General features: G+C 43.6%; 3 protein-coding genes across 5 annotated transcripts; 1 reads left to right on the top strand and 2 right to left on the bottom strand.

The window, feature by feature from the left end:
• The first annotated feature begins 37 nt into the window (after positions 1-37).
• On the top strand, positions 38-19,320 carry LOC135371048 (uncharacterized). Of its 2 annotated transcripts, none has more exons than XM_064605022.1 (13): positions 38-89; positions 4,375-4,478; positions 13,868-13,979; positions 15,881-15,974; positions 16,067-16,121; positions 16,946-17,086; positions 17,165-17,325; positions 17,589-17,687; positions 17,782-17,927; positions 18,060-18,231; positions 18,291-18,403; positions 18,971-19,055; positions 19,139-19,320. In XM_064605022.1, exons 2-13 carry the CDS (start codon positions 4,376-4,378, stop codon positions 19,190-19,192), a joined length of 1,335 nt encoding a protein of 444 aa, XP_064461092.1. In that variant the 5' UTR covers positions 38-89; position 4,375; the 3' UTR covers positions 19,193-19,320. The 2 variants fall into 2 exon arrangements, with proteins under 2 accessions (XP_064461092.1, XP_064461091.1); XM_064605021.1 differs by lacking the exon at positions 38-89 and adding an exon at positions 3,516-3,901.
• LOC135371051 (triosephosphate isomerase-like) lies at positions 401-3,429 on the bottom strand. Its single transcript, XM_064605025.1, has 7 exons — positions 3,111-3,429; positions 2,765-2,888; positions 2,620-2,704; positions 2,416-2,548; positions 2,196-2,281; positions 1,417-1,504; positions 401-551 (listed from the first exon to the last, which is right to left on the bottom strand). The coding sequence occupies exons 1-7, from the start codon at positions 3,217-3,219 to the stop codon at positions 433-435; spliced, it is 744 nt and encodes a 247-aa protein (XP_064461095.1). The 5' UTR covers positions 3,220-3,429; the 3' UTR covers positions 401-432.
• LOC135371050 (protein rogdi-like) lies at positions 19,114-22,775 on the bottom strand. 2 transcript variants are annotated; one of them, XM_064605023.1, is made up of 10 exons: positions 22,614-22,775; positions 22,292-22,360; positions 22,116-22,198; positions 21,994-22,057; positions 21,839-21,922; positions 21,637-21,738; positions 21,471-21,569; positions 20,648-20,776; positions 20,506-20,589; positions 19,114-20,439 (listed from the first exon to the last, which is right to left on the bottom strand). In XM_064605023.1, exons 1-10 carry the CDS (start codon positions 22,647-22,649, stop codon positions 20,398-20,400), a joined length of 792 nt encoding a protein of 263 aa, XP_064461093.1. In that variant the 5' UTR covers positions 22,650-22,775; the 3' UTR covers positions 19,114-20,397. The 2 variants fall into 2 exon arrangements, with proteins under 2 accessions (XP_064461093.1, XP_064461094.1); XM_064605024.1 differs by having other exon boundaries at positions 22,292-22,363; positions 22,614-22,763.
• Positions 22,776-22,874: the final 99 nt, after the last annotated feature.

Genomic DNA, 22,874 nt, shown 5'->3' with positions numbered 1-22,874 from the left:
CACTTCCGGTTAGACCGCTAGGCCTAGGCAGTCGACTAACAGAGGTATTAGAACGCAGCCAAATGAAGACAAGGAGATGAAGAAAACAGGTAGGTAGTCATCATCACAAGGTTCCACAGATAAATTCCACTTTGTGCCACAAATGCTTTATTATGGACATGGGTACATTGGGGACAAGAACGCTGCCTGCAACCTGAAGCACTTTGCTTCAAGAGAGACAACAGTGTTCACAATGCATGGAATACACTGGTGAGCACACAAGGTTTGGCTCCAGATGCATATTCACTGCTGCTGTATATAGAACAGCAGTATCACGTTGTATTGATACTCCACTCTCATTTGGGGATTCTTTTCTCCACCTTACATGAACACACTACCGCAATTAATGACAACTACTGTGTCAGAAGAAAATTCTTTACTACATTGCTGCCTCTATTTTTGGGCATTAATGATATCCACAAACTCTGGCTTCAAAGATGCACCTCCTACTAGGAATCCATCGATGTCTGGCTTTTTCCCCAGCTCCCTGCAGTTGCCAGCATTCACGGACCCTGTCACAAGGTGTAGGATGGATTATTAAAATACCAGCTGCATGTATGCATCACTAACACTTGTATACTATTGACAGGAAGTAGTACTGTGCAAGATCCTGTCCACTGAATATTAATGTTGGAGGGTTGCATTTGCTTGGGCTAAACAAGTGTCGCTTTCAGAGGCTTCACCCTTCAGTGTGAAGGACTTGTTACTTCCTGGTATAATACCATATTTACTCGCATAATGTGCGCAAATTGCACGAACATTAGTAACTATATTCAAATGATGCAAAATTCCGAATTTCAGTAAATCGGTCATGTAGGCTGCCGGTAGAGCCCGTACTGACATTGTAATTGCATTGTGCAAGAGCAAAAGTAGTACTCGCCCACAGCGCAACCAGCAACGATCAGTAACACTGCTCATCAAGAAATACTGACACTGGCAGAAGACACCACTTGTCGCACTGACAATCAGAAGCATGCATTGTTGCATGCATGTTAGGCAAAGAGTTTATCCAGCATTTCCTTCCACGCCCAGACAGTAAGAGTGACAGTATTGTTCATTGCACCAGTGGACCATCCAAACGTGGGCACAAATAGAACAAAAGCACAGCAGTAACTTCAGTAGCACTGACGGCTCCGCGAAAACCGTGCGTAAGTGATCGCAGCGGTCACAGAGATGCGCGGGGACAGATATCTGCGTGCGAAAATGTGGTAATGCGCTAATTACAAAATTTTCGTTTTTCTTTTTCGTGCCGAACTAGGGGTGCGCAAAACATTCTAGCAAATACAATGTGCTTGCCACTATCTATCCAGGGGTTCTCTATGCTCAAGGGCCTGAATGCACTAGCCATGATTGCCTAGGGGCGCGATCATGACTCACCTCCGTACTGGATCCGTACTTTGTTGGCAACATCAGCAGAGACATTGTTGTGCAGCCATTTCCTCAGCTGGCTATGTACTTCTTGTGCCTGAAGACAGTTTACATGTAGACACCATTAGTCTTCAATCTCATCACTTCATACATCAGTCTAACATTATCAAACATCAAGTCATTTCTGTGCCATGGGCAAGCAGTATACTGTCACCATAGTCCCAATATGCCTGTTACCCACAGCTTTGCACTCCTGCATGCCATATATTTCATTTTTATCTGGAACAAAGAGCACACAGCAACTTTTCTAAGTTTTATTGAATCATGGAACCTACACAACAGCAGGCTGTCAAATTCCTATGATTTGGATTCCTCTTAAGAGGACATCTGACCATATTGCTGGAGAATACCTACAAGCTTCCACTGTCACAATTTTCTTTGCAGTTTCTCTCCATGCACTGTATGTGCATACACTCTCAATTCACTACTGTTAATCCAATGTTATGTTACGAGACTGTGCTCACGCAAACCAGGATATGTGAAGTCACACATCACTACGCATCACTATACTGACAAACCAAACCGTATATGTTGACCGCTCACATGTATGCACACAAAAAAAAAAAAGCCAGGCACAGAGAAGAGGGATCCACTAGCGATGGGGCCGAACTGAACTGATGAACTGAAGGTCGAGCAGCTGTAGAACTTAATGCTGTGCACCGTACAGATCTGCACCAGCTGCTGCTTCTACAATTCATGTGGCTCATTTATGTCACAAAGAATATTACCTGTTCTGGTGTAGCAGTCTTGCCTGTGCCAATGGCCCACACAGGCTCGTACGCAAGTACAATTTTGTCCCAGTTCTTCACTTTAGCTGAAAGACAATACAGCCGATCAGGCACACAGTACAAAGCTGCGTTATAGTCGCTCGGAAAAACTGAAGGATAAGCTGCATAGTATCGCATGCCATGACATGATGGCCAATAGTCTTGGCTACTCTTGACTCACCTGCTATAGCCTTCGTCTGCCTGCAGACGACTTCCTCCGTCTTGCCAGCCTCACGCTCCTCCAGAAGCTCCCCAATGCATGCGATTACAGTGAGGCCATTATCCAGGGCGTGTTCCACCTTCTCTGCTATTAGCTATAAGAAAAACAGACACTGAAGGTTAAATGCGTACATACAGGGATGAGGGATCCTGTGAGGAGACTCACCTCATCCGACTCCTTGAAAATGTTACGTCGCTCCGAGTGTCCCAGGATCACCCAGTCGCAGCCACAGTCCTTGATCATGGCGGGGCTAATTGCATATTAAAAGGAATGTACACTAAGAAGGTTGTCATACCGTGGCACAATGTACCTGATTTCACCAGTGAAAGCACCCTTGGGAACCTTGTAGCAGTTCTCTGCTGCCACATGAATCGATGGAGGCAGCAAGCTACGGGTGTAGTCGAGGTACACAGCAGGGCAGCCAATGACTACCTCTGAAGGATAAATAACCGATAATTACTGACAATCGGTCGTGAGACAGCGCAGTATTGACACAATTCGCCATCAAAACAATCTTAGAACTCTGAACGAAACATTCCATTTTGGAACAGTACTACAGGGAATACTTTTGGCACTGAACATGGTCAGTTCTTGGTTTACGAAGAGTGAAGTTGCAACGAACTGCAATTAATCTTCAAATTCGTTGGGACACTTACCTGTGTTCGGATCCAGAGACGCGTTCTTGAGATGCGCGCAAATTTCTTTGATGCTATTCTTGCATCCATTCATTTTCCAATTGCCTCCAACGCAAAATTTTCTGGCCATCTTTCTCAAAGGAACTCCTGATCGTTACCGAAGAAAGATACGAATCGGTCGACCGGCTACCCTTGTCTGCTGGGTCCACAACCCACTCGGACACGAAAGAAAATGCTTGTTGCCTGGATGACCCCGTTGACCCGACTGACACTCGAGCCGAGCTCGATCCCTCGCGCGCCTCACGATTTCGACTTCGACCCCGTGACCTTAGCGCTGCCAACGCCACCTTTTCTTCATCAAGGCACCTGATTAGGCGAACCTGAACCTGAACCTGAACGACTAGAAAGTAGATTTCCTTTTCGGTGTGGTGCTTTGGTGGCGCTAGTTGTTGTACGAATTGCCCTCTATCCATCCACAAATGAGGAAGTGTGTCAACAAGGGAACAGCTGTCGCGGTAAATCACAGCTTGTAGTAGTGGACGTATTTCACAGAGCCAAGCACCGAAGGGGAACAGCTTGACAAAGTTGTTCCCTATTTGGTTGAAAACCTCGTATGCGTGCTCCGCACCACTTCATCCCGTGCCCCAAAACGGCCCATTACCTAAATTGCTTGTGTGTATTTCCGTGTAACGGGGTATGTGAGGACCTTTTTGAGAAGTCTCTCATGTTGCTCCCACCATGGATGCTACATGCTGTGTGACAAAACTACCAGTTATGCTGTAACCAATGTGCTAATCCTCGACATTAACCAGGTAGGTTTGCAAAAGAGAGGAAAAAAGCTGTGTTGAATAAAGAACGTCCAGTGCGTGTGTGTTATACAGTGCGTATAACAAGAACAGTGTAACCGTACCTGTGTTTTACAAGTTTATCTCGATGTCATGGCATTGTGCTGCTCAAATGCACCACATTTATGATTGACTGAGCAGTATGTTTCTGTACGTTGCATAAGACGAACTACTTCTGTTCGTCGCCGTTCGTCAAAGCAGAAAAGCATTCCGGTCACGTTCCATCTGTGCTACTAGTGTTGAACATAGCTTGTAAAGACAAATTTGACAACATGTCACAGGCTTGTTTTTGTCCAGTGGTCGAGGCTCCTCAAGGTCAATGGGAAAATGTTACCTTCAGCATCGATGTTGTGAAATCGCTTGCCTGCTTCTATGTTAAATTTCTTACACGAAACTTCAGCAAAAAATATTGACAGAAACCACTGATTTCTAATTTTCAGAATGAAACATAGGAATGCAGCAAATACTCCAGAAGCTGTCACCCTGTCTGCAAATGAGAGAATTATCAGAGACTGCCATAGCCTCTATGTGGATCCAGAAAAAGGTAGTGACCACTATATATAGATATTTTCTGAAATGAACTCGCCTGCTTACTTTCTGTGGTGATCATGTCAATATGATCAAGCATGTGAAGTAATAAATTCCACTACAAATTGTGTATCAGCCCCCAAATACACCATTGTACCAGTATCTGGTTCTGTGAAAGACCCATCAGGAGATAAGCAAATCTAAGCAGGAGATAAATTTTGAACCCCTGCTCTAGGCATGAGGCTTGATAACAACCTGGTTTTGTATCTTCAGCAAAAAGACAAACATATGTGGTTCAAAATCAAAATCTATTATGTAATATGCCAAAGATTGAACAGAACAAAATGGTGGGTGCTATAAAGGTCAGTCACATTTTCGTGTGTGACGCTATATATACTTGAGAGACAGGCTTCCGCTACCACACAGTAAATAATTTGTGCCAGAGAAACGTAAAAAAAAAAATCGCGGTGGCCATGTACTGCGTAAAAATATAAATACGACAGCACAAACTTTCGTGTCCGTGCATTTCCTATGCGCTATACCGATGGATCGAGACGAAAGTTCGTGGTGTCGTATTTATTTTGTTCCACAGTGCTTAGTAACCACAATTTTTTCGTAGGTTTCTCTGGCATAAATTTTTCATTCTGAGGCAGCGGAAGTCTAAGTAAAGGTGGCGCACAATATGGAAATAGAGCAGAGGTGTTAAGCCAGACCAATAAAATGTATTAATATAATTGCCAAGACATATGCACATGTACAATCTATTAGAGAATGCAGTGTAGAACAAATTTTAATCAACATAGTGTTCTTACTGAACAAGGTGTGCATGTGTGAATGAAAATGTATGGAACAAAAAACTTGAGAGACGGATCAAAGAGACAAACACGACAAAGTTCTCGGTTTCTCAAAGTTCTCAAAGCCCATGATGTATGAGTGATCCAGACACCGATTTGTCTTCACAGATAGAGGTCACACAGGTTCCAAGAACAATGGGCTCCGAGTATGTTACTGTTTCACTTAATGGACGAAAAACAAGCGTCTTAGTTTTCGAGACATTGATTAATTAATTTGCTGTTCGTTGACCAACTAAAGAATTAAGAAGCTGTTCATTTTAGTTATTAGACGTGCAACCGACTCGCCTAATAAAAATAGGCTAGTGTCATCCACGTATGTAATGAATTTAATGTCGTTAACATACATGATAAAAAGGAGTGGCCAGAGGATGGTGCCTTGTGGTATTCCACCTGTAGTATGAAGTGTATTAACAACAGCTACTTTATTTTTTAGATGATGAATGGGGAGTTATGAAGTGTATTGGAACACTTGTCAAGAATGTTAGCAGTTGTGTTTATGGTGTTGAAGATGAGTGAATACTAATTACACTGTGATACTTCTAATGCCATATCGTTCAAGCTTCTGCAGAAGAACTTTGTGACTCAATAGGTAATCGATAAAGGCCCCTAGCATAATGAGCTTTTTCTCTAAACCAGAAGTTGGTCGCTGTTTTATGAATTGAAATTTGCAGTCAGAGAGGACAGAATTTTGCTTCAACAAGAACGATACCTGACAGTGAATTAATTTTTTGAGACCTTTGGGGGAAAATTGGCAGGTTTTGCATGTCTTTCTCAAACCGGCACACATGTATGCAGGCAACGAGGCAGAAGATGCCTGCTGGCCACGGGTTTAGGATCAGGAACTCAGTTGTGGCCGGCACATACTTAGCACACTTGACTGCCAATACGCTTTGCAAGTAGGTCAGCTGTCTGTGCAGCTCCCCAGTATCACTCTGTTTCCCGCTCTCCCCAATTGTCCATGGAGCGACCTCATTGGGCCCTCTTCCAAACAAGGGAGTGCCATCTCAAGGTGAGGGGCACATGGATTCTTCTGTGGGATCATGCAGGGAACCATGCAGGTACCTGCGCTGTTGCTGAGAAACGGACGACAGCGCGTATAATGACGTCACTTACTCTCGAAGAAACCGAAACTGTGAATCCTTGCGGGTTCTCCCAAAAATTAGTTGAAATGCTCGAATTACACGGACAGCATTCACGTTTACATACTTAATATTTGATTTACGCAAAAAAATAATATGAAATAAAAGAGAACAATAGGGGAAAGAAATATATGGAGTGTGCGTACTAAATCGAACCTGATGTAAGCGCAAATATGCTTTCGGCCCACTGATCTCTATGTATAAAGGCTGGATGGCGCATGGGAGAGGGGCTCGCGGGGGAGAGGCGTGCATTCGGGCCGCCATGTTGGGAGGCCCTAAAGCGCAGTGTGCGCCCATAGAAAACAATGGGAGGCAACGGAGATTGTGAGTATTTATAGCGCTGCAGGCGTTGATCGTTGCTTGTCATCACACAATTTTGTAAGGTGCCAGTATACTGATGTATCCTAACAGTGTTTCACAGGTGTCCTGCCGTTCGATTCTTAATTACGTTATGTTTTGCATTCCGAAACTAGACCGTCACAGCAGTGCAGCGCTGGGGATTGTACTACAGTACGTTTCCCAGCCAATATTTCAACAAGAAACGATGTGAGATTAACAACTACCACGTATGTAATATCCCGTGCCGCGTTCTGGACAAAAATTGTTCCATAAAGAACGGTCCGGGAAAGGATATACTCGCATATGGCAGAAAGAGATCGTTCTGTAGAATCACGGCCGTTGTTTTAGCCGTGTATCGGTTTTGTATGATTTATATCAAGCACCGCCGCAGAAAGTGTCTTTTAGTGAACGACTGCGGTGCTTTGCCTCGCAAATATGGAAACACCGAAGCAGCCCAAATACGTTGTGAGCGTGATTTAATTGCTTTACGCAATTAGAACACGCTCGTTAGGACAGTTAATGAGGTAGTGATGTAAGCTTAATCAATTAAGTTACTTGAAAGTGGTAACACCTCCTTGAGACACAAGATTTACCTCTTTTTGAAGTACAGCCCTTCTATGTTTGTTTGTTTCTTCCTTCATTTGTTCTGATTTGCAGGTGCGGTTGTGCCAAACTGAATGTCCTTCTCGAGTACTCACATGCTTTTGCTGAATACAACTGCAGCGTGAGCAAAGCTGCTTAGGAACGGGGCCTGCTATCCAGTGCTGACTTTGTCATGCTTGTTATGTAGAGCACGTTCGAAAAAATGCAGCTGCACATCTGAAACTCCAATGAGTATCATCGTCATCTAAAAGAGAGCGCCGTAGCACCGTTGTGAGACCAGACACGCTTTCTGAGTATCTTCTATGGCACCTTCCGCAGTTTGCACAATTTTGTTCAGCATCGAAGTCTCTCATAGGGACCACTTTGCATTAACTGTGACTCCCATCTTACATTTTGATGTGCAAGGGCCTTCTTGCACTACACACGTATGGTCTGCAACAGGATAATTGCAGCAGGACGATTTGGAGCTTGAAACAGTTGTGATTTTGTCATTTTGGCCCTCGTGTACACCGTCTGTGAAACGTAAACAAAAAAAATCTAACACGATATGCTTTTGTAAAGAAGGTCACTGATGGTGAGTAAAGAGAATATACAAGTTCAAGTTTATTCAACATTTTATATCATACATTATATTATTCAACATTTTATATCAAGTTTATACAACATCAAGTTTATTCAAGTTATTTCTTGCACTTATGCGTTTCAGGATACAATGAACGTGCAGGGAGGTCACAAAAGACTATATTTATTGTTTTATGACCTTGCTACAATGACAATATATATTTTAGGAATGACAATGGACAGGTACTCTCTCTAAATTTGTAGCACTCAATTTTAGGTTAGAATGAGCAATGAATAGCAACTTCCCTCCTGGTATTTTCTTATATATGATGAATTTTGAATTTAATGTGATCAAATATGTGTTAATATAATAATATATATAAGAATATAATATGTGATAAATGAATGTGATCAACAGTAGATGTAAACAACACCAGTAGCCAGAGAAGTGCATTCGCAAGAAATAATTTTCTTCTTATAGCATACATGTGCATGCCCTATTAACTGAAACAATTATCACGGTTCTCACGGTTTTAATTTCTGAGAGTGTACTGTAGAGACGGCTTAGATCTACAACAGTTAATACAAGGTATTATATACTGTGAATCCCATGTTAAAAATTCCATGTGACACATACTTTTTGGAGGTGCTGTGGTAATCAAAGTTTGTGGGCATTACGCAGGTTCTGCACCCATTTCTTGAGTATGTTGAGGCAGCTGTGAAGTAACCTGCATTGATGATGATTATTCCAATTTTTATGGTGCATCGACAACAAAAGAAATAATACATCAGAACATTGGTTTGGGTGCAACCAGTTAAAAATGAATATGTTGTTTAATAAATGCATTGGACAAATGTTAAAACATCAGTTTAAAACATGGTTTACAATCCCTGTATCTTCTAAAAATTAAAAAGATGAAAAACTATTCTAAAAAGAATATGGGGAACTCTTCTAAAAAGAATTATAATTATTATATTGCTGGGTGAAGGAGCCTAAAGTGTAAGGTGTGTTTCTGATGTGAACATGTAAGAAAATATGCAAAACTGAGAGAGGCTAACCACAGTGCGTGCACTGAGGTTGTTCCTTCCTGTAAAGTAGCAACCAGTGGATGAGGAACGTGATACTTACCTGTACAACCAGCCGTATCACACTACACAGATTATTCACTGGGTAGCCCTCATGACGAAACCTGTATTGAGAGACCACCCTTAAAAACTGCTTCAAATAGCACGACACGCTACAAATTATTACTATCGTAACAAGCTGACGATACAGCTCAGACAAAGGCGTTATTCAAGTCGCGCCACACCACCGTTACGTAGGATTCTTTGTCACAAATCAAACCAAGGCACAAAACAATACCAATACATGAAAAAGGTGACAATCGTGGTCTCATTATGACGTAATACCGAACTTGTGCGCGAAGGTAATTCAAAGAAATCAATGTGGCACTTGCTTCCGCAGAGAACACCGTGTACCATGCTAGCAATGCATGCAAAAAAGCGCTCGAGTGCTCGTACATATATTGATGACAACACTACCTGTGTAGTGTAACGTGTTCTTTCAAGCATATTATGCACTCAAACTGTATTTGCCGCCGGGTAAAATGCAAGTGTGCTCGATTGAACGTCGGAAGAGCGATCAAGCAACCTGAATCCAGTGCTCGTTTTGGGCAAAAAAAACACTTCATAATGGTCAACTAAATACACAGAATGAACGCCTATTTATTCCTCGATAAAGAGTGACTCACCTGTATAAATTTAGGCCCTGTAACCTTGCCAGTACGGTTGGTACGACCGTAATTGCAAGAAGTTGCCATGATCGCTGCGGCGACTGTTGTGAGCACCGTAAGATGGCGGCCGGTTTCTTCACGCTCGCGCTCCCTATCCGCGATCCAGCCTTTTACAATCGAGATCAGTGTTTCGGCCCTTTCAGGAACCGTAGCCAACGCCGCCTAGGGGCCTAGGTACAGACTGCCTGATTATTGTCTCCTCTCACCCTCTCACTCCTTCGCACATATTAGCCAATCGCCGCAGCCGATTTCAAACACGTGCTCTCTGTGGCTGCCCATGCGGTCGACGGCGTCTCGTTTCCATAGCTACGGGGCTAGCGATCAGGCTTTGCTGATGAGTGGTATTGCCGTAACCATGACAACCAGCCGTCTTCATCCACGCATCCACAGGCTTTCTCTTTCCGTGTTTGAAATCGTAGAACGTGAAGAAAAACAATGTGCAAGTTTCCGGCGATGCAGAATCAAAAATAACAAAGACGGTTAAGAGCATCAGCTGTTTACTATATACATTAAAAACAAGACTTTCGTGCAGTAGGCTGCACTTCTTCAGGTTTGCTCAGGCTCAAACCTGAAGAAGTGCAGCCTACTGCACGAAAGTCGTGTTTTTAATGTATATAGTAAACAGCTGATGCTCTTAACCGTCTTTGTTATTTTTATTCGTGTTTGAAATCGTCAAAAGAGCCAATATTTCCTTGTTCCTGAGGAGTACACAAACGACACACGGAACGAAGTGGACCAGAAAGTCTCATTGTGAAACCGACTGCGTCGACGGTTGCATGCCACGTGTGCTACATGGATGCGAGCGACCATCGTTATATTAGAATTTTTGTACAAGCTGTGCGTGTCCCACGCGAGATGCGTCCTCGGTGCGCTAAAGTTGTAAACTATTGATTGTCGTCATAGTTCTACGCGCCTTATTTTCTCTCTATGAAGCGTACGCGTTTTCATGGGAGTTGTTGCTGTCATTCGCTATGTCCGTTTGAGTGCGTTCATGATGGAGATTTCGCGGGCCAGCTCTAGCGGATAGTGCGCGGGTTACTTTTCGCGAGCGTCACTAGGGTGCGCCACCGACGCAGGTGTACTGTAAAACGTTCGCATGTCCCTAATTTTCGCATATTTTGAGGTATGTGAAGATTTCGAACAAAAACTGACACTTTGAAAACAATGTTGCTTCATTTGGAGCTTCATTTCCACAGAAATTTCATGCACGCGGATATATGTCCTTTGTCAGATTCACGGAAAAAAAAAAATAGTAATCGGGCCGCGAAATACGGCGTTTGCGATGCTTGACAGGGCAAAAAATCAAGGCAGGTGCGTCTGACAGGTTCAACGGAATCGATGACAATAAAAATCAATTATAGCGGCCGCACATTTCGTTGAAAGATTTTACGTGAGTATGAGGTGAAATTATGCTGCAGCGGTTTCTTGGTTGTGCAACCACGATACCAAACAGTATTTTTCCTTTTTATCTTTTTAGTCACATCGGTTGCAGAGCACGGTAACTGTCTTAGACCCACAAGCGAAATCGGGGAACGTTGAATAGACAAACAAACATGTGCAACGAACAGGTCTGTCTGTTCCTTACGTAAATATCCAGTGAATATGTTGTGGTGTTTGTTTATCAAGCATGCCACTATCCCAGCTGTGGAGAGCCGTTTCGACCTGATTGGGTCTCTTCAGCACAATGGTGGATGTGCAGTGTTCCTCCAGTGGCTTCCACGCTGTTAGCAACGGCTGTTGTGGTTGCAGTACAAAGCCAGGAAGTACATACAGGGGATGTGCAGATAAACTGCAGTGGCATTTGCACACCTGCCTGAAAGCCATAGGAGTTTATATATCTGCACGCACTCTGTACACAAAGAAGTAAGCCGGAGCTCTAGGCCGAAGCCGAAGGTTGCTTCTATGGTTGACTATGCGTAACAAACAAAAAACAAAAACAAAAAAAGATAGAAAAGCAGTTGGCAGCAGCGAAACACCTAATCTCAAAGTTGGTCGCTCGTACCAGGAATATTCGCCCAGCAGGACATGTTGCTGGAACATCCACTACTCTCTGTAATCTTCATTTCAAGACATTTTTATCAAATATGCGCGAAAGACACTTCAGTTACCTATTCGGAACCTGTACATCTGTTGACGTTGCATTGTCTCCGTGGTTATGGCATGCTGCCATTGCAATTTCTTTTTTGTGCTACGCGATTTGGGATTGCTGTTTTGCTTTTGTGGCTGTGTCCAAGAAATGGTCACGTGGGGAAGTCCCCTGTCGCTGGTACGTCGTCGATGGAGACCGGATATGTATGTGCTGTTGTTCCGGCCAGGGATATGCCGCGCGAGCGTCAACCGACTTCCGATCAGCGGAAGTCTCCGTTCCTTATCAGCCGAAAGCACACTCACGGAGGAAGTGCTGTCCCGGCACCGATATGCAGACTTTCAACCGCAGCTTTTATACGGCAGAGCTTCGTTCTTTTTGCAGCTATTTGCCCAGGAAAGTGACGCTGTTGGACATTCTTATTGATATGTGTAATGTTTAACACCATTTTTTTTTTCTTCGCGTTTACCGAAGGCCTGGTTGGTACCGAAGACATTGGTTCAGATCTAATCAGTGCACACGGTGTTGTCGTTTGTTTAACGGCTGTGCTGTCTGCGTGTTTTCTCTAGGTTTTCCTCAGATAATTTAAGACAAACGTCTGCACAGTTCCTCTGTGAAGTCTGCCCAGGACGCACAGGAGGCGTGGCCGACTATGGAAAGCAATTCCATCCAAGCAATCACCACCATCACGTTGCTTATTGTTCGGACATATCGCGAGGGTTTTCGCGTGTACCTGTTCATATTATATCGTGCTTACGTAATGTTTCATTCGTTATTTTTTTCTTTCACATTCGCTACTTGTGAATATCATACAGGTTGGTAATCCAGCTGACATGGCCGCTCTGGTGGACATTCATGTTCCAAACGGCAACATTTTTTCATGATGATGATGATGATTTGAGTGTTTTATTGCCACAGGTGGTACTCTCCCCAAACAAAAAGTAACAATAAAAGGCACCGTTCGAAACCTCTTCGGCAGAGCAGCATTTCGAAAGGCTGACGCGAAGCACAATAAGCTGTCCCGCCAAGTCCGTGCCCCCTAAACTTCTTACATCGAAGACATTCTCAGCTCTGTGACACAAACGCGCGTGCTTGAGTAACCTGGCTTTGGCTGTGCAAGGCAAGGCTAAGAGCATCACGCACAAAGCCCTTGCATCAGTCGCCCAGCGAAGAGAAGTAAATATCAGAGAGACGACCGTGAATTTGTATACGGAACGCGTTATAAACTAAAAGACGAAATTCAAACACGAGGTATCAAGGTGCAGAATTACTCGGGTTGCGTTGGAGACGTCTCGCCAAAACGTTAAACACGGCAAGCTTCGTTCATTACTTTCCATTCGGGGAGCTTGGAGCCGTGTCTCTGTAACAACGACGTGTCGTTACCATTGCTGCCGCAACAGTAAGGGCGACTTGCGCACTTCCACCAGCGCTCCGTGGCATGCTTGCTTTACAGAAGATTGTGCAAGCATGCCATAGAACTGACCCTATGTGAAAGGTCTGGATGCTGCAGAGACTGTGCCTTATAGCTCTACGTCAATCGCAGGTGTGCATGTTCGGCCCTGTTTTACTTATGTACCTTTTACGGACGTGTTACCTGAATTGATGCCTATAATCGCAGTAACGGCACTTCCAGAGCACGTGACCTGACAGCTTTTGCTGAAATGTGACGTGTCTTCGTATTTTGTGTCTACTTCTACTCCCTTACCCTCGTTGTGTGAAAACCGTTGGAGATCCGTTCCACCCAACATCCGCTGGCTTCCCTCTCTCTGGTAGCTTTAAAACTGTCGTCTGCTTGTATCGCACCCCGCAGACGGGAGTTAGAGTCGCTCTACTGGGAGTGTGGTCACTGTATGCTTTGAACGATGTGTCCGCCTGAGGGCAAACTTTTATGGTACGGACCATTTCTCGATTATTCGCATGCATCTTTTTTTTTCTTCTTCTTCTTTTTTTTCTTCTTCTTCTTGTGATGGTTCGTGTGCAGCATGTTGTGGCACGAAAAAGTTTCATGGGTACGGACTTGTGTTCCGCAGGCCTCTCCGTTATCGCAGAGAACCTGGGCCTGCAACTGCTGCCTCCGCGCAAGAAAATTGTGGTGCTCCTGATTGGAAACCATTCTGCTGGAAAGAGCTCCTTCATCAACTGGTAAGTCCCAAACACGTGTTTCTTTTTTTTTTTTTTTTTCTACATTGGGAAAAATGGAAGGCACTTTTTCAGTGCAATGGCGAGCTTGCTCTGAGCGAAAATATTTATATGTTGCCTCTTGTCGGGGCTGCAATAGAGGTACGAGGACGCTACCTAATAGAGGGTGTGGCATCACAAGAATGTATACTGAACCTTTTTCTCGCATCTGCACTTTTTTTTTTTTTTTTTTTTTGTAAAACGGAACTTAACGACCCAATAAAGTTTGTGGGTTCCACCTGTTTATAAGTTACGGTGTTATACTGGGATATACACTGTCTTTTTACTGAGCCATACGGATTTTAAACGTCAGCTAGGATGTATACTTTCCTAATGCATGATATTGATATGTAAAAAATATTGCCGTATGTTAGGCGCAAAAATTTTGAGCGTGAGTTGGATTCGGGGTCTACCTTCTTCTTCTTCGTCCCACGTAGAATGGCCATTACCTACCTTCTTCCTTGAGAAGAGAGCAGCACGCGACGCGCTCCACTTCAACGGAAGTGAAAAGTTGAGCAGAAGCGCCCGTTTTTTGCCATATTGACTGAGAAACGGAGACTATCTGGGGCAACGGACAAAGCTACGATTGTGCGGCCAAGGATTGTCAAATAATTATCAATTATGAAACGGGGCGTCACCGCAAAATAACCTGGGCCCGGGCTGTGCGGGCTCCTTGCACAGCTCCTTGTACGCGGCCATCACGCAAGGAAACGGAGACAAAGCAAACGGCTTTTACGTGAAGCGAGAAGAATGACCATTGCGACGTAGCTGGTCTGACCTACATAGAGCCATGGAGCTTTCACGGTCTTTCCCCTTTGCTATAGCCACGGCCGTGCTATAGCCAAGTAGATTCCTAGGGAACACAGTTGCAGTAAATTTCTCTTTCACGTGTGGCGCTAACGTGGGAAATGAAAAGGGAAAGCAAGCATTGTAGAATATTGCAGTGATAATAATAATGATGGTGCCGCGATGTTACACGTAAAGTTTGTCTGTCCAGTGTAGGGACTGCTGCAAAAGTTAGTTTTGGTTTCAGCGTTAACAGAACAGATTGAACTGCTGATGCATGGCTTGCTGCAGTGAAGTCGACAGTTGCGTGTACTTTCGTTCGCGAGAGCAACACAACTCTTTACGTCTTGTTTTTGGTCATAGTTTTGCCTTTAGTTCTCGCAAACGCTGCTGACTTAGCTTGTTTGGGAACACGGATGAACAAATCGCGTGGTTCAATTGGCAACATTGTATCGTCTGCTAGGGATCTAGTGCTGCGCTTTCCCCGTGTACAGGGAACTTCCGGATCGAAGAGAGAGTTGTGTGATTTACCTCGATTGTGTTAGCGTGAGGGCTAACATATGAAAATCAAATGATTCAAAGACGTTTTCGCAGTAAGTTCGTTCATTACTTCATCTGAATACCCCTCGCGCTGTCCTGTAATAGTACGTTTGCAGTGAGAAATGATTGCATGCTACCTGCCACCTGCTCGCAGGGGGAGGATTCATAGGTGGTTTTGGAGACGTTCATTACGAAGTCTGGTGGTAATAAACGACGTTAGTATTTTTCGTTATTGAGAGAATGCGTTGGATTGAGCACGTTACGCAGCGATCTCGTATTTCGCTTGTGTTATTTGCCTGGCAATTTCGGAGTCTCTTGATTTAGGTGTCTGTCTGTGCTTTCGCTGCGTGGAAATTAGCTAGTGACGAAACTGTAAAGAGCATAATGAAAAACGATTAATCACTTTTCAAAGTACGCACCGCATGTATGAAATGACTCATAAGGTGCTAGTGCATGAAGCTGTGTGCGGTTTAGACTGAATATTTCACTGGGCCAGCTGTGCAGGAATCTTTGAACACACTTGCGCTTTCCTGCCGCAGGTACATTGAAGAACACGTCCAAAAGACAGGAGTTGCGATCGAAACTCAGGGTTTCACTCTCGTTACAAGCGGCAAAAAACGGGAATCACTCACAGTAAGTTGTTGGAAATGTTCGCCTCTCATAGGCTGCAGTCAAATGTGCAAATGTTGCATCTCATATGACTGTTATTCATCTTTAAATCGCAGGGAAATGCAACGCTTCATTTGTTTCCACATTTCAAACCCCTGCAGAGGATCAAGGGTAAGCAAGTTGTGAGTTTTGGTGTGGCTCTTCATGTATCACTTCTGGGTAGTCTTTTCACTGCACCACAAGCTGCCACGCTGCCTGGACTCTCAGTGGGGGCAGTCCATCATCGGGTTGCTGGCTTGTCAATACAAGGCGAGCTGCCCAGTGAAGGGCTGTCTTCTTGAGAGGCATTCGTCGTGCCCATGGTGAAAGGCAGGCTCACTGCTCAACTTGATTGCTCTTTCGTGCCACGTTCGGCACTCAAGTACTCACATAGTCACGATAATCATGTGTTCGGCATTTTTGCCGTTAAAGGAGCATGGAAGGTACCCCGAACGTGTATTTTTTTAGAGACGTGACATGAACATTCGCACAAAATACTGAAAAAATTAGTGTACAAGAGCGCACATAGAGGCATCGGTCCCTCAAGTGCCTTCTGGTGAGCTGCGTCGTCACATCATCCGAGCACTTTCATTGACTGCTGATAATCGTCTGCTACAGCACGGGAACAAGGCGACCAGTCGTCTGCTCTGCATCAGACAATTTGGGACAGGTGGCGCCACGTACAACCGCAAAATGAAAGCAAGAAAAGACACGCGCACCTCTGTATTGGGCAGATACCGTAATGCCAAAGACCGGCTGCCGAGGGTAGGAGCTTCTGTGACAAGCGAGACGGATAGCACTATTTCACATCAGGATTGTGTGCTGCACTCGTTCTGTTTGCACAAATATGTATCACAGGGCGCGTAGCCCTAATTTCTACTCCTACCCTTCCATGTTCCTTTAAGTTGTTTACTTCACATGCATTGTCACTGCTAATCCAGCAGTGAAAAATGCAGGGGTGGTGGACTTCCTCACAACTGAAATCTCAACATCAAGGCAAAAAAGGTTTGGCTTGGTCACGTTCATCGACACTCCCGGTCTTGTGGATGGTGACATGAAATATCCTTTCGAAGTCAACGATGCTATATTGTGGCTGGGTGCGTATTGTATGCGGAAGATTTCTTTTCTTCTGGTGTAAGCAACATTTTGTTCAAATTGATAATACGGATTTGCAGGGAAGATGGCAGACATTGTGCTCGTGTTCTTCGATCCAATCGGGCAAGCACTGTGCAAGCGCACGTTGAATTTGGTGGAAGCGCTGAGCAACCAGAATGCGGACAAGATGAAGTTCTACCTCAGCAAGGCAGACGAAGCTGGACACGAAGCAGATCGTCAGGTGAAACTTTCAAATTCTGCATCTCAAGCGTGAGAGACTCGAGTAATGTTAAGCATTGCAGTTTGCTAATGTTAAATTAAGCATACGTTAATGTCATGTTAATACATTATGTTAAGCATACATTAATGTCATGTTAATATGTTAATGTTACATTAAGCATATGTTAATGCCATGTTAATATGTTGTTAAATTTAAAATATGTTAACATAATGTTAATATGTTAAATAATATGTTAATCTTAAGTTTCATGTTCTCTTTTCTAGAAAGTGATGATGCAGATCGTCCAAGAACTGTGCAAGAGACCGGGGCTGAACCGCTGTGGATTTGACATGCCAGCTATCTATATTCCAAACCCTAACAAGGCAAGCATAACGTCTCTGTGGTCAGTTCTGGAGCTAGTGCTATCAAATACACTATCACTACTACTGATACTAACGACACTATCACTGTTCACAGACAGTGCGCTGCATCAATCAAATCGAGGAAGTCTCCAAACATATTGAGAAGATAATTGACCACAATGTGCAGAACACGCTCAATGTTCTAGAACGTGACTGTGAGCAGCTAGGAAGAGTGGTCGCCGAAAGAATTGAGCAAGACAAGTAATATAACCCATTTTTCTGGAACATTCTAACATCTATGTAATCCTAAGCTTGTGAGACACATTTTAAACAGGGTTGGTTCGTGCCAGCCTTGGGGTAAATGTATACTTTCATTGCTTCCCGTCACAACAGCACAGCAAAATCCGAGAACTTCACAGTGGGTTGGCAAAGGATAGGACTGTGTCTTATTTTCATCAGCATCCCATTCCTCCTCCTCCTGAACCGAATCATTCGCGGACCTTCGAAACGTCTTTTGGAAACATTTGTTGGTAGTACTGCTACAGAATTCCTTGCCTTCTTTATGGTGAGTAATTACACCTCAAAGACGAGTTGCCATTGTACAAAATATGTTCTTTCATACAGCATCCAATTGATGTCCTGTCCAACGTTCTTCCTGAGCCTTATGGGCTGTTAGCTGCAACTGCAATGACAGCGGCAGCCATTGCCTTTCTTGTAACAGCTAGGTGGCATTCAAGGTACAAACTCTGAGCCTAGTGGCTCTTTAGCAAACTACTACTTACTACTTTTGTCACGGACCAAAGTAACCCCCCAGTTGTGTAGTACTGCTGCACCGACGATTCCCAAGCGTCCTCCACACCCAAAGTCTTACAATGCCGCCCTAGAATTTTCTCATGTTTTTCTGATGAATCCGATGACTGAGGTGACAACCATGACAACCCAATCTTCCCCATGAAAAGCCTGCGCAAATCCCTGCTCGTGTTGTGCTCTGTAGCTATTTGTTTTCATTACGAAGCATCGTGTGCTGCAATATACTGGTTCAGTTATAAACACCAGCAGGTAGTAGAGCTCCTAGCAGTGTATCCCTCGTAAATCGTCAGTGTGAACAGCTGTCTGTTGAGGATGTTGAGCGTGCTCATCAGCACCTTTGTATCGTTATTCTTCTAATCATCTAGCATGCACAAGCAGTTGGGAAAGGCAGATAGTTTTGTATTTTGGTAAAATAAAGTACCGTATGGTATAAGACATCGATTTATGAGGTGCTCAAGTGTCAGATTTTAATATTTTATCTTCATCACTTAAAGGTTTAATCCCACATTGACAAGAAAGCAGAAGAGGTCCCTGGAAGACACGCTAAACTACATTGAGAACATTGTCAAACCAAAAAAGGTAGATGGAGCTCCTTAGTTGAGAGTCCTTGCAAAATGACAGTGCAGTAACACGTGCATCTAACGTAAAACTTTTTATTTCAGCAACAACTTTACCAGGAGTATTTGAAGCAGAGTGTAGCCGACTACGATTTTTGACCTTGAGTATTCTGCTAGAAAATGAAGTTTTACAAGTATGGAAACCTCAAAAGCTGCATGCCTTGGCAGCAGAGTAAGGAATTTGGCATTTTAATAAAATTTAATAAAGTACTAAGTACAATAAATAACGTGCAGTTTGACTAGGGCAAGCAAACATATCACTTGATGCAAATTTCCAGCATAGGATGACCAAGCACGAACCATATGCAGAATTACATCTGACTCAATCTTCACAACTGCCCCCATAAAAGGTAATAAATCAGTAACCGCAGGCAGAAACAATCATCTAACATAGTAATTATGATTGATGGCACATAAGTAATTGCTTCTGTTATATTCATCACGTTCCAACTACAACATTCTTGCCTGGCGACCAAGATATTTGTCTTGAGCTACCTGCAGTAAGTCCCTCAATGGGGGTCCACAAGCACTGAGTAAAATGTTACGTGTACACATGTAGATAATCCATAGAGCAGTTTCGGAAGATACAACCATGAAAAGGTAAAGGATGCTGTGGTAGATGCAAAAACGTGTTGTCATGCCAACTTCAGATAAAGCCTTTCTTTTATGATTGCATGGGAACAGCCCGTGTTAGAACATTGCGATTGCCCTCTGGTAGCTATGTGACATGCACTCTGTAATGTACACAATATACGTGGAATGTATTTGCAAAAAAAACTATGTGGAAAGCACATCAGGCCATGTCACCCACTCAGCACTTGAACAAGTTTGTAAGTCTAGAGGGGGCTGTTATTGCTGTAAAAATAGATATGTTAAAGCCTACTTCCTATCATTGTAGCATGCAATTCTTCATTGACCGATCTGCCGCTTCTTGAATGGCCGACATTTCTTGGTACAGACAAAAAGTGACACAGTGTGCACCAAACAGATTACACACCAGCTTCCTACGTGAAAGAACACTCATCTACATGACACATTCACTGAATTCTTTCCGTCTATAGACTCGAAACACTTATGATTGTATTTGTAAACTTTCCCCAGAGAATTCTATGAGGAAATGGATGGTACACACAGATATCACTACTATCACTGGCACACAGTGGCTTATGTAACGAGGTCACAAACACAAGATTGCATCTGCGACGCACAATATTCTGTCGAGTATAAGTATCATGCCTCTGTTCGTGACTAGTCGGTATTCACTCTTAAGATTAAGTGCAGCGCTGGTATTCCACGCTGGCCTGTTATGGCATATGGAAATCCTTGTATTGAGAGAACACCCCAATCTAGCAAAGAAATACAGAATAATATTATAGTCCATATGTTGTTTCGTGACACAACGGGAACATTACCTTGTCTTTCAGCTGTTGGCAGAGCTGTAAGGCAACGGTGAATAGAACGAGCACTTCGCTGAGCCACGGTATGGATGTTTCGGCCTGGAACAAACTTAAGTCTTGGCTCATGATCGCCAGTAAAGTTGAGAGGCTCTGATACCTGAAAGACGTCAAACTTGACCTGCCCATGCGAGTCCTTCTGAATGTGGTACACCGCAAATATCAGCTTATGGGACTGAACGTAGAAGCTCACTGCCACATCGTTTGGGAGTGGAGGTTGAAGAGATTTCTGGAAGCGGAGATAAATGTTCTGTTGGTGAGTAATGGTGTGTAGTGATAGAACGTGACGAAAACACGCAAGGACAGGAACACTTACTCTTTCTATTTTTTTTCTCAACCACACTTTTTGAAATAAGGTACTGCAGCATCTATCAAACAGCAGATTTTTATTTTTTTCAATGAGAATTCATCTCTTGCCAAACGTCATACCTGGCCAGCAAGTACAAATCTGCCATGTGTTATCACACTTTTACAAAGGTAACTGCAAAGCTTTATCTCTTTTTGCATTTTGTGCTTTTGCACTGCAAAGCTTTTTTTGTGCATTTTCAAAAACCCAGTTTTCAATCCAATTATTCTTTTTGTCTGTTTTTTGTGCCTGTCTACTTCTCGTTCTGACCAGGGCCGGCGAGAGGGTGGGGCAGCCGGGGATGATGCCCCAGGGCCACTTCAGGGGCCCACGGGACCCAAGGCCTGTTGTAATCATATAAATAAATAAATACTTGAACTGTGTGATTGAGACATGAGGAGGGGCACAGGGAATGACGATCCCCGAGGCCCAAGATTTCTCTCGCCGGCCCGAGCCATGACATACAGTGCACTTAATGACATCCTACCCAAGCAGCACACAGTCTTGGCCCAATATTGGCTCTGTATTGTTGATATCCATCCAATGTACTTGAGTAAATACGAGACTTGTATCATACCATGTTTCGGCTCTTCATGATTTCGTCTATTGTTCGTTTCTTGGGGATGATGAGGCATGCTCTCCCCCTCTGAAGACATCCCATGACTGTGTTCATCATCTTCCCAATATGCAAGCAAACGTAAATTGAGGTAAACCTGTGTACAGCATGAAAAGATCATTTGTACCTGAGTTACTTCCTCGGCTGATTGAAACTCAAAATGACCAGTAGTTGAACAGGGAGTCAGTAGGTTCAGGGCTTGAATTAGATGGTTACCAGCATCTTGAACCTATTGATAGCAGAGACAAAAATGTGTCCTAGAAACATAAGCGAGCGCGATACGTGCGAGAGTCTTTCTAAAGGGTGTGACATATGAATGAAACACATACCTGCTGCAGTTTCCATTGGCAATCATTCTGTACGATTGTTCTGTGGTTTGGCATAGAGTGCTTCGGAATGCGCAAGTTTATGTCCTGCAACGTCAGTGGTTTGCATGCATGTGCTCTCAAATGTTGGATGTACAAAAGAAGACGGAAATACTCACAGCATGGCTAACGTTATCTGCTGCTAAAGTGACGACGACTTTGATCTGATCTGGAGTTGATGAACTGTCACGGAGAAAGAGAGCTACACTTCTAGTTGGTAAGAAGTACAGGCAATGTTTACCTGGATCCGGTCATAACGAACTTTTCAGACTTCACAGTGTTCTCCACCCCAGGGAACGACAAGGGGAAACGTTTCGAACATTCCTTGGAACAGAAAATCGCTGTTCAAGTAATGCGACAATAAAGCAAAATGTCATAACGATGTCGGGCAAAGTAACCACGGATTGTTCCTATTACCAGTATAATGCTCTGCAGTTGTTCTAGTGTGACATTAACCTCTTCGTGGAGTAACCATTCAAATTCTTTCTGCTGAAATGCAAACAAAATTTAAAGAGATGTGAGTCTCGCACCAGTAACACACAGATCACCATGTTTCTAGCTTGCTTTGGGTGATAACTAGCGCACGTTTTCGTTATATGATTAGAAAGTGAGCAAACAAAAGCAGCTAAGCAGTGCACTTTATCTGTCCTGACAAAATCCAGCGCCTGAACAACACTGACATGTACTAGCATGGTGACCGCGAACACATATTTGCCGCATACGTATTTTTTCTACAAACCAGAGCAGTTATTTCTTCAAGGTCTGCGTCGCTCATCCTCAAACCTACTACTTCACACACACACAACCACCACCAACTTCCCCGCTTCGCAGCTTTTACAATCCTCCAAAGGAGCAGAGAGGAACGAGGAATCGGAGGAACACATCCTGTGCGGTGATCGTTAGTTTCGAACTAACGACGGTTCAATGTGGACGACGGTACAAGAATAAATCACATAAAGGTAGTCTCAAAATAAATTTAATTTGAATTAATTTTTAGTTA

The sequence above is a fragment of the Ornithodoros turicata genome, chromosome 10 (assembly GCF_037126465.1).
Source record: "Ornithodoros turicata isolate Travis chromosome 10, ASM3712646v1, whole genome shotgun sequence".
Taxonomy (NCBI): Eukaryota; Metazoa; Arthropoda; class Arachnida; order Ixodida; family Argasidae; genus Ornithodoros; species Ornithodoros turicata.
This window is presented reverse-complemented; position numbering and strand designations above follow the sequence as displayed.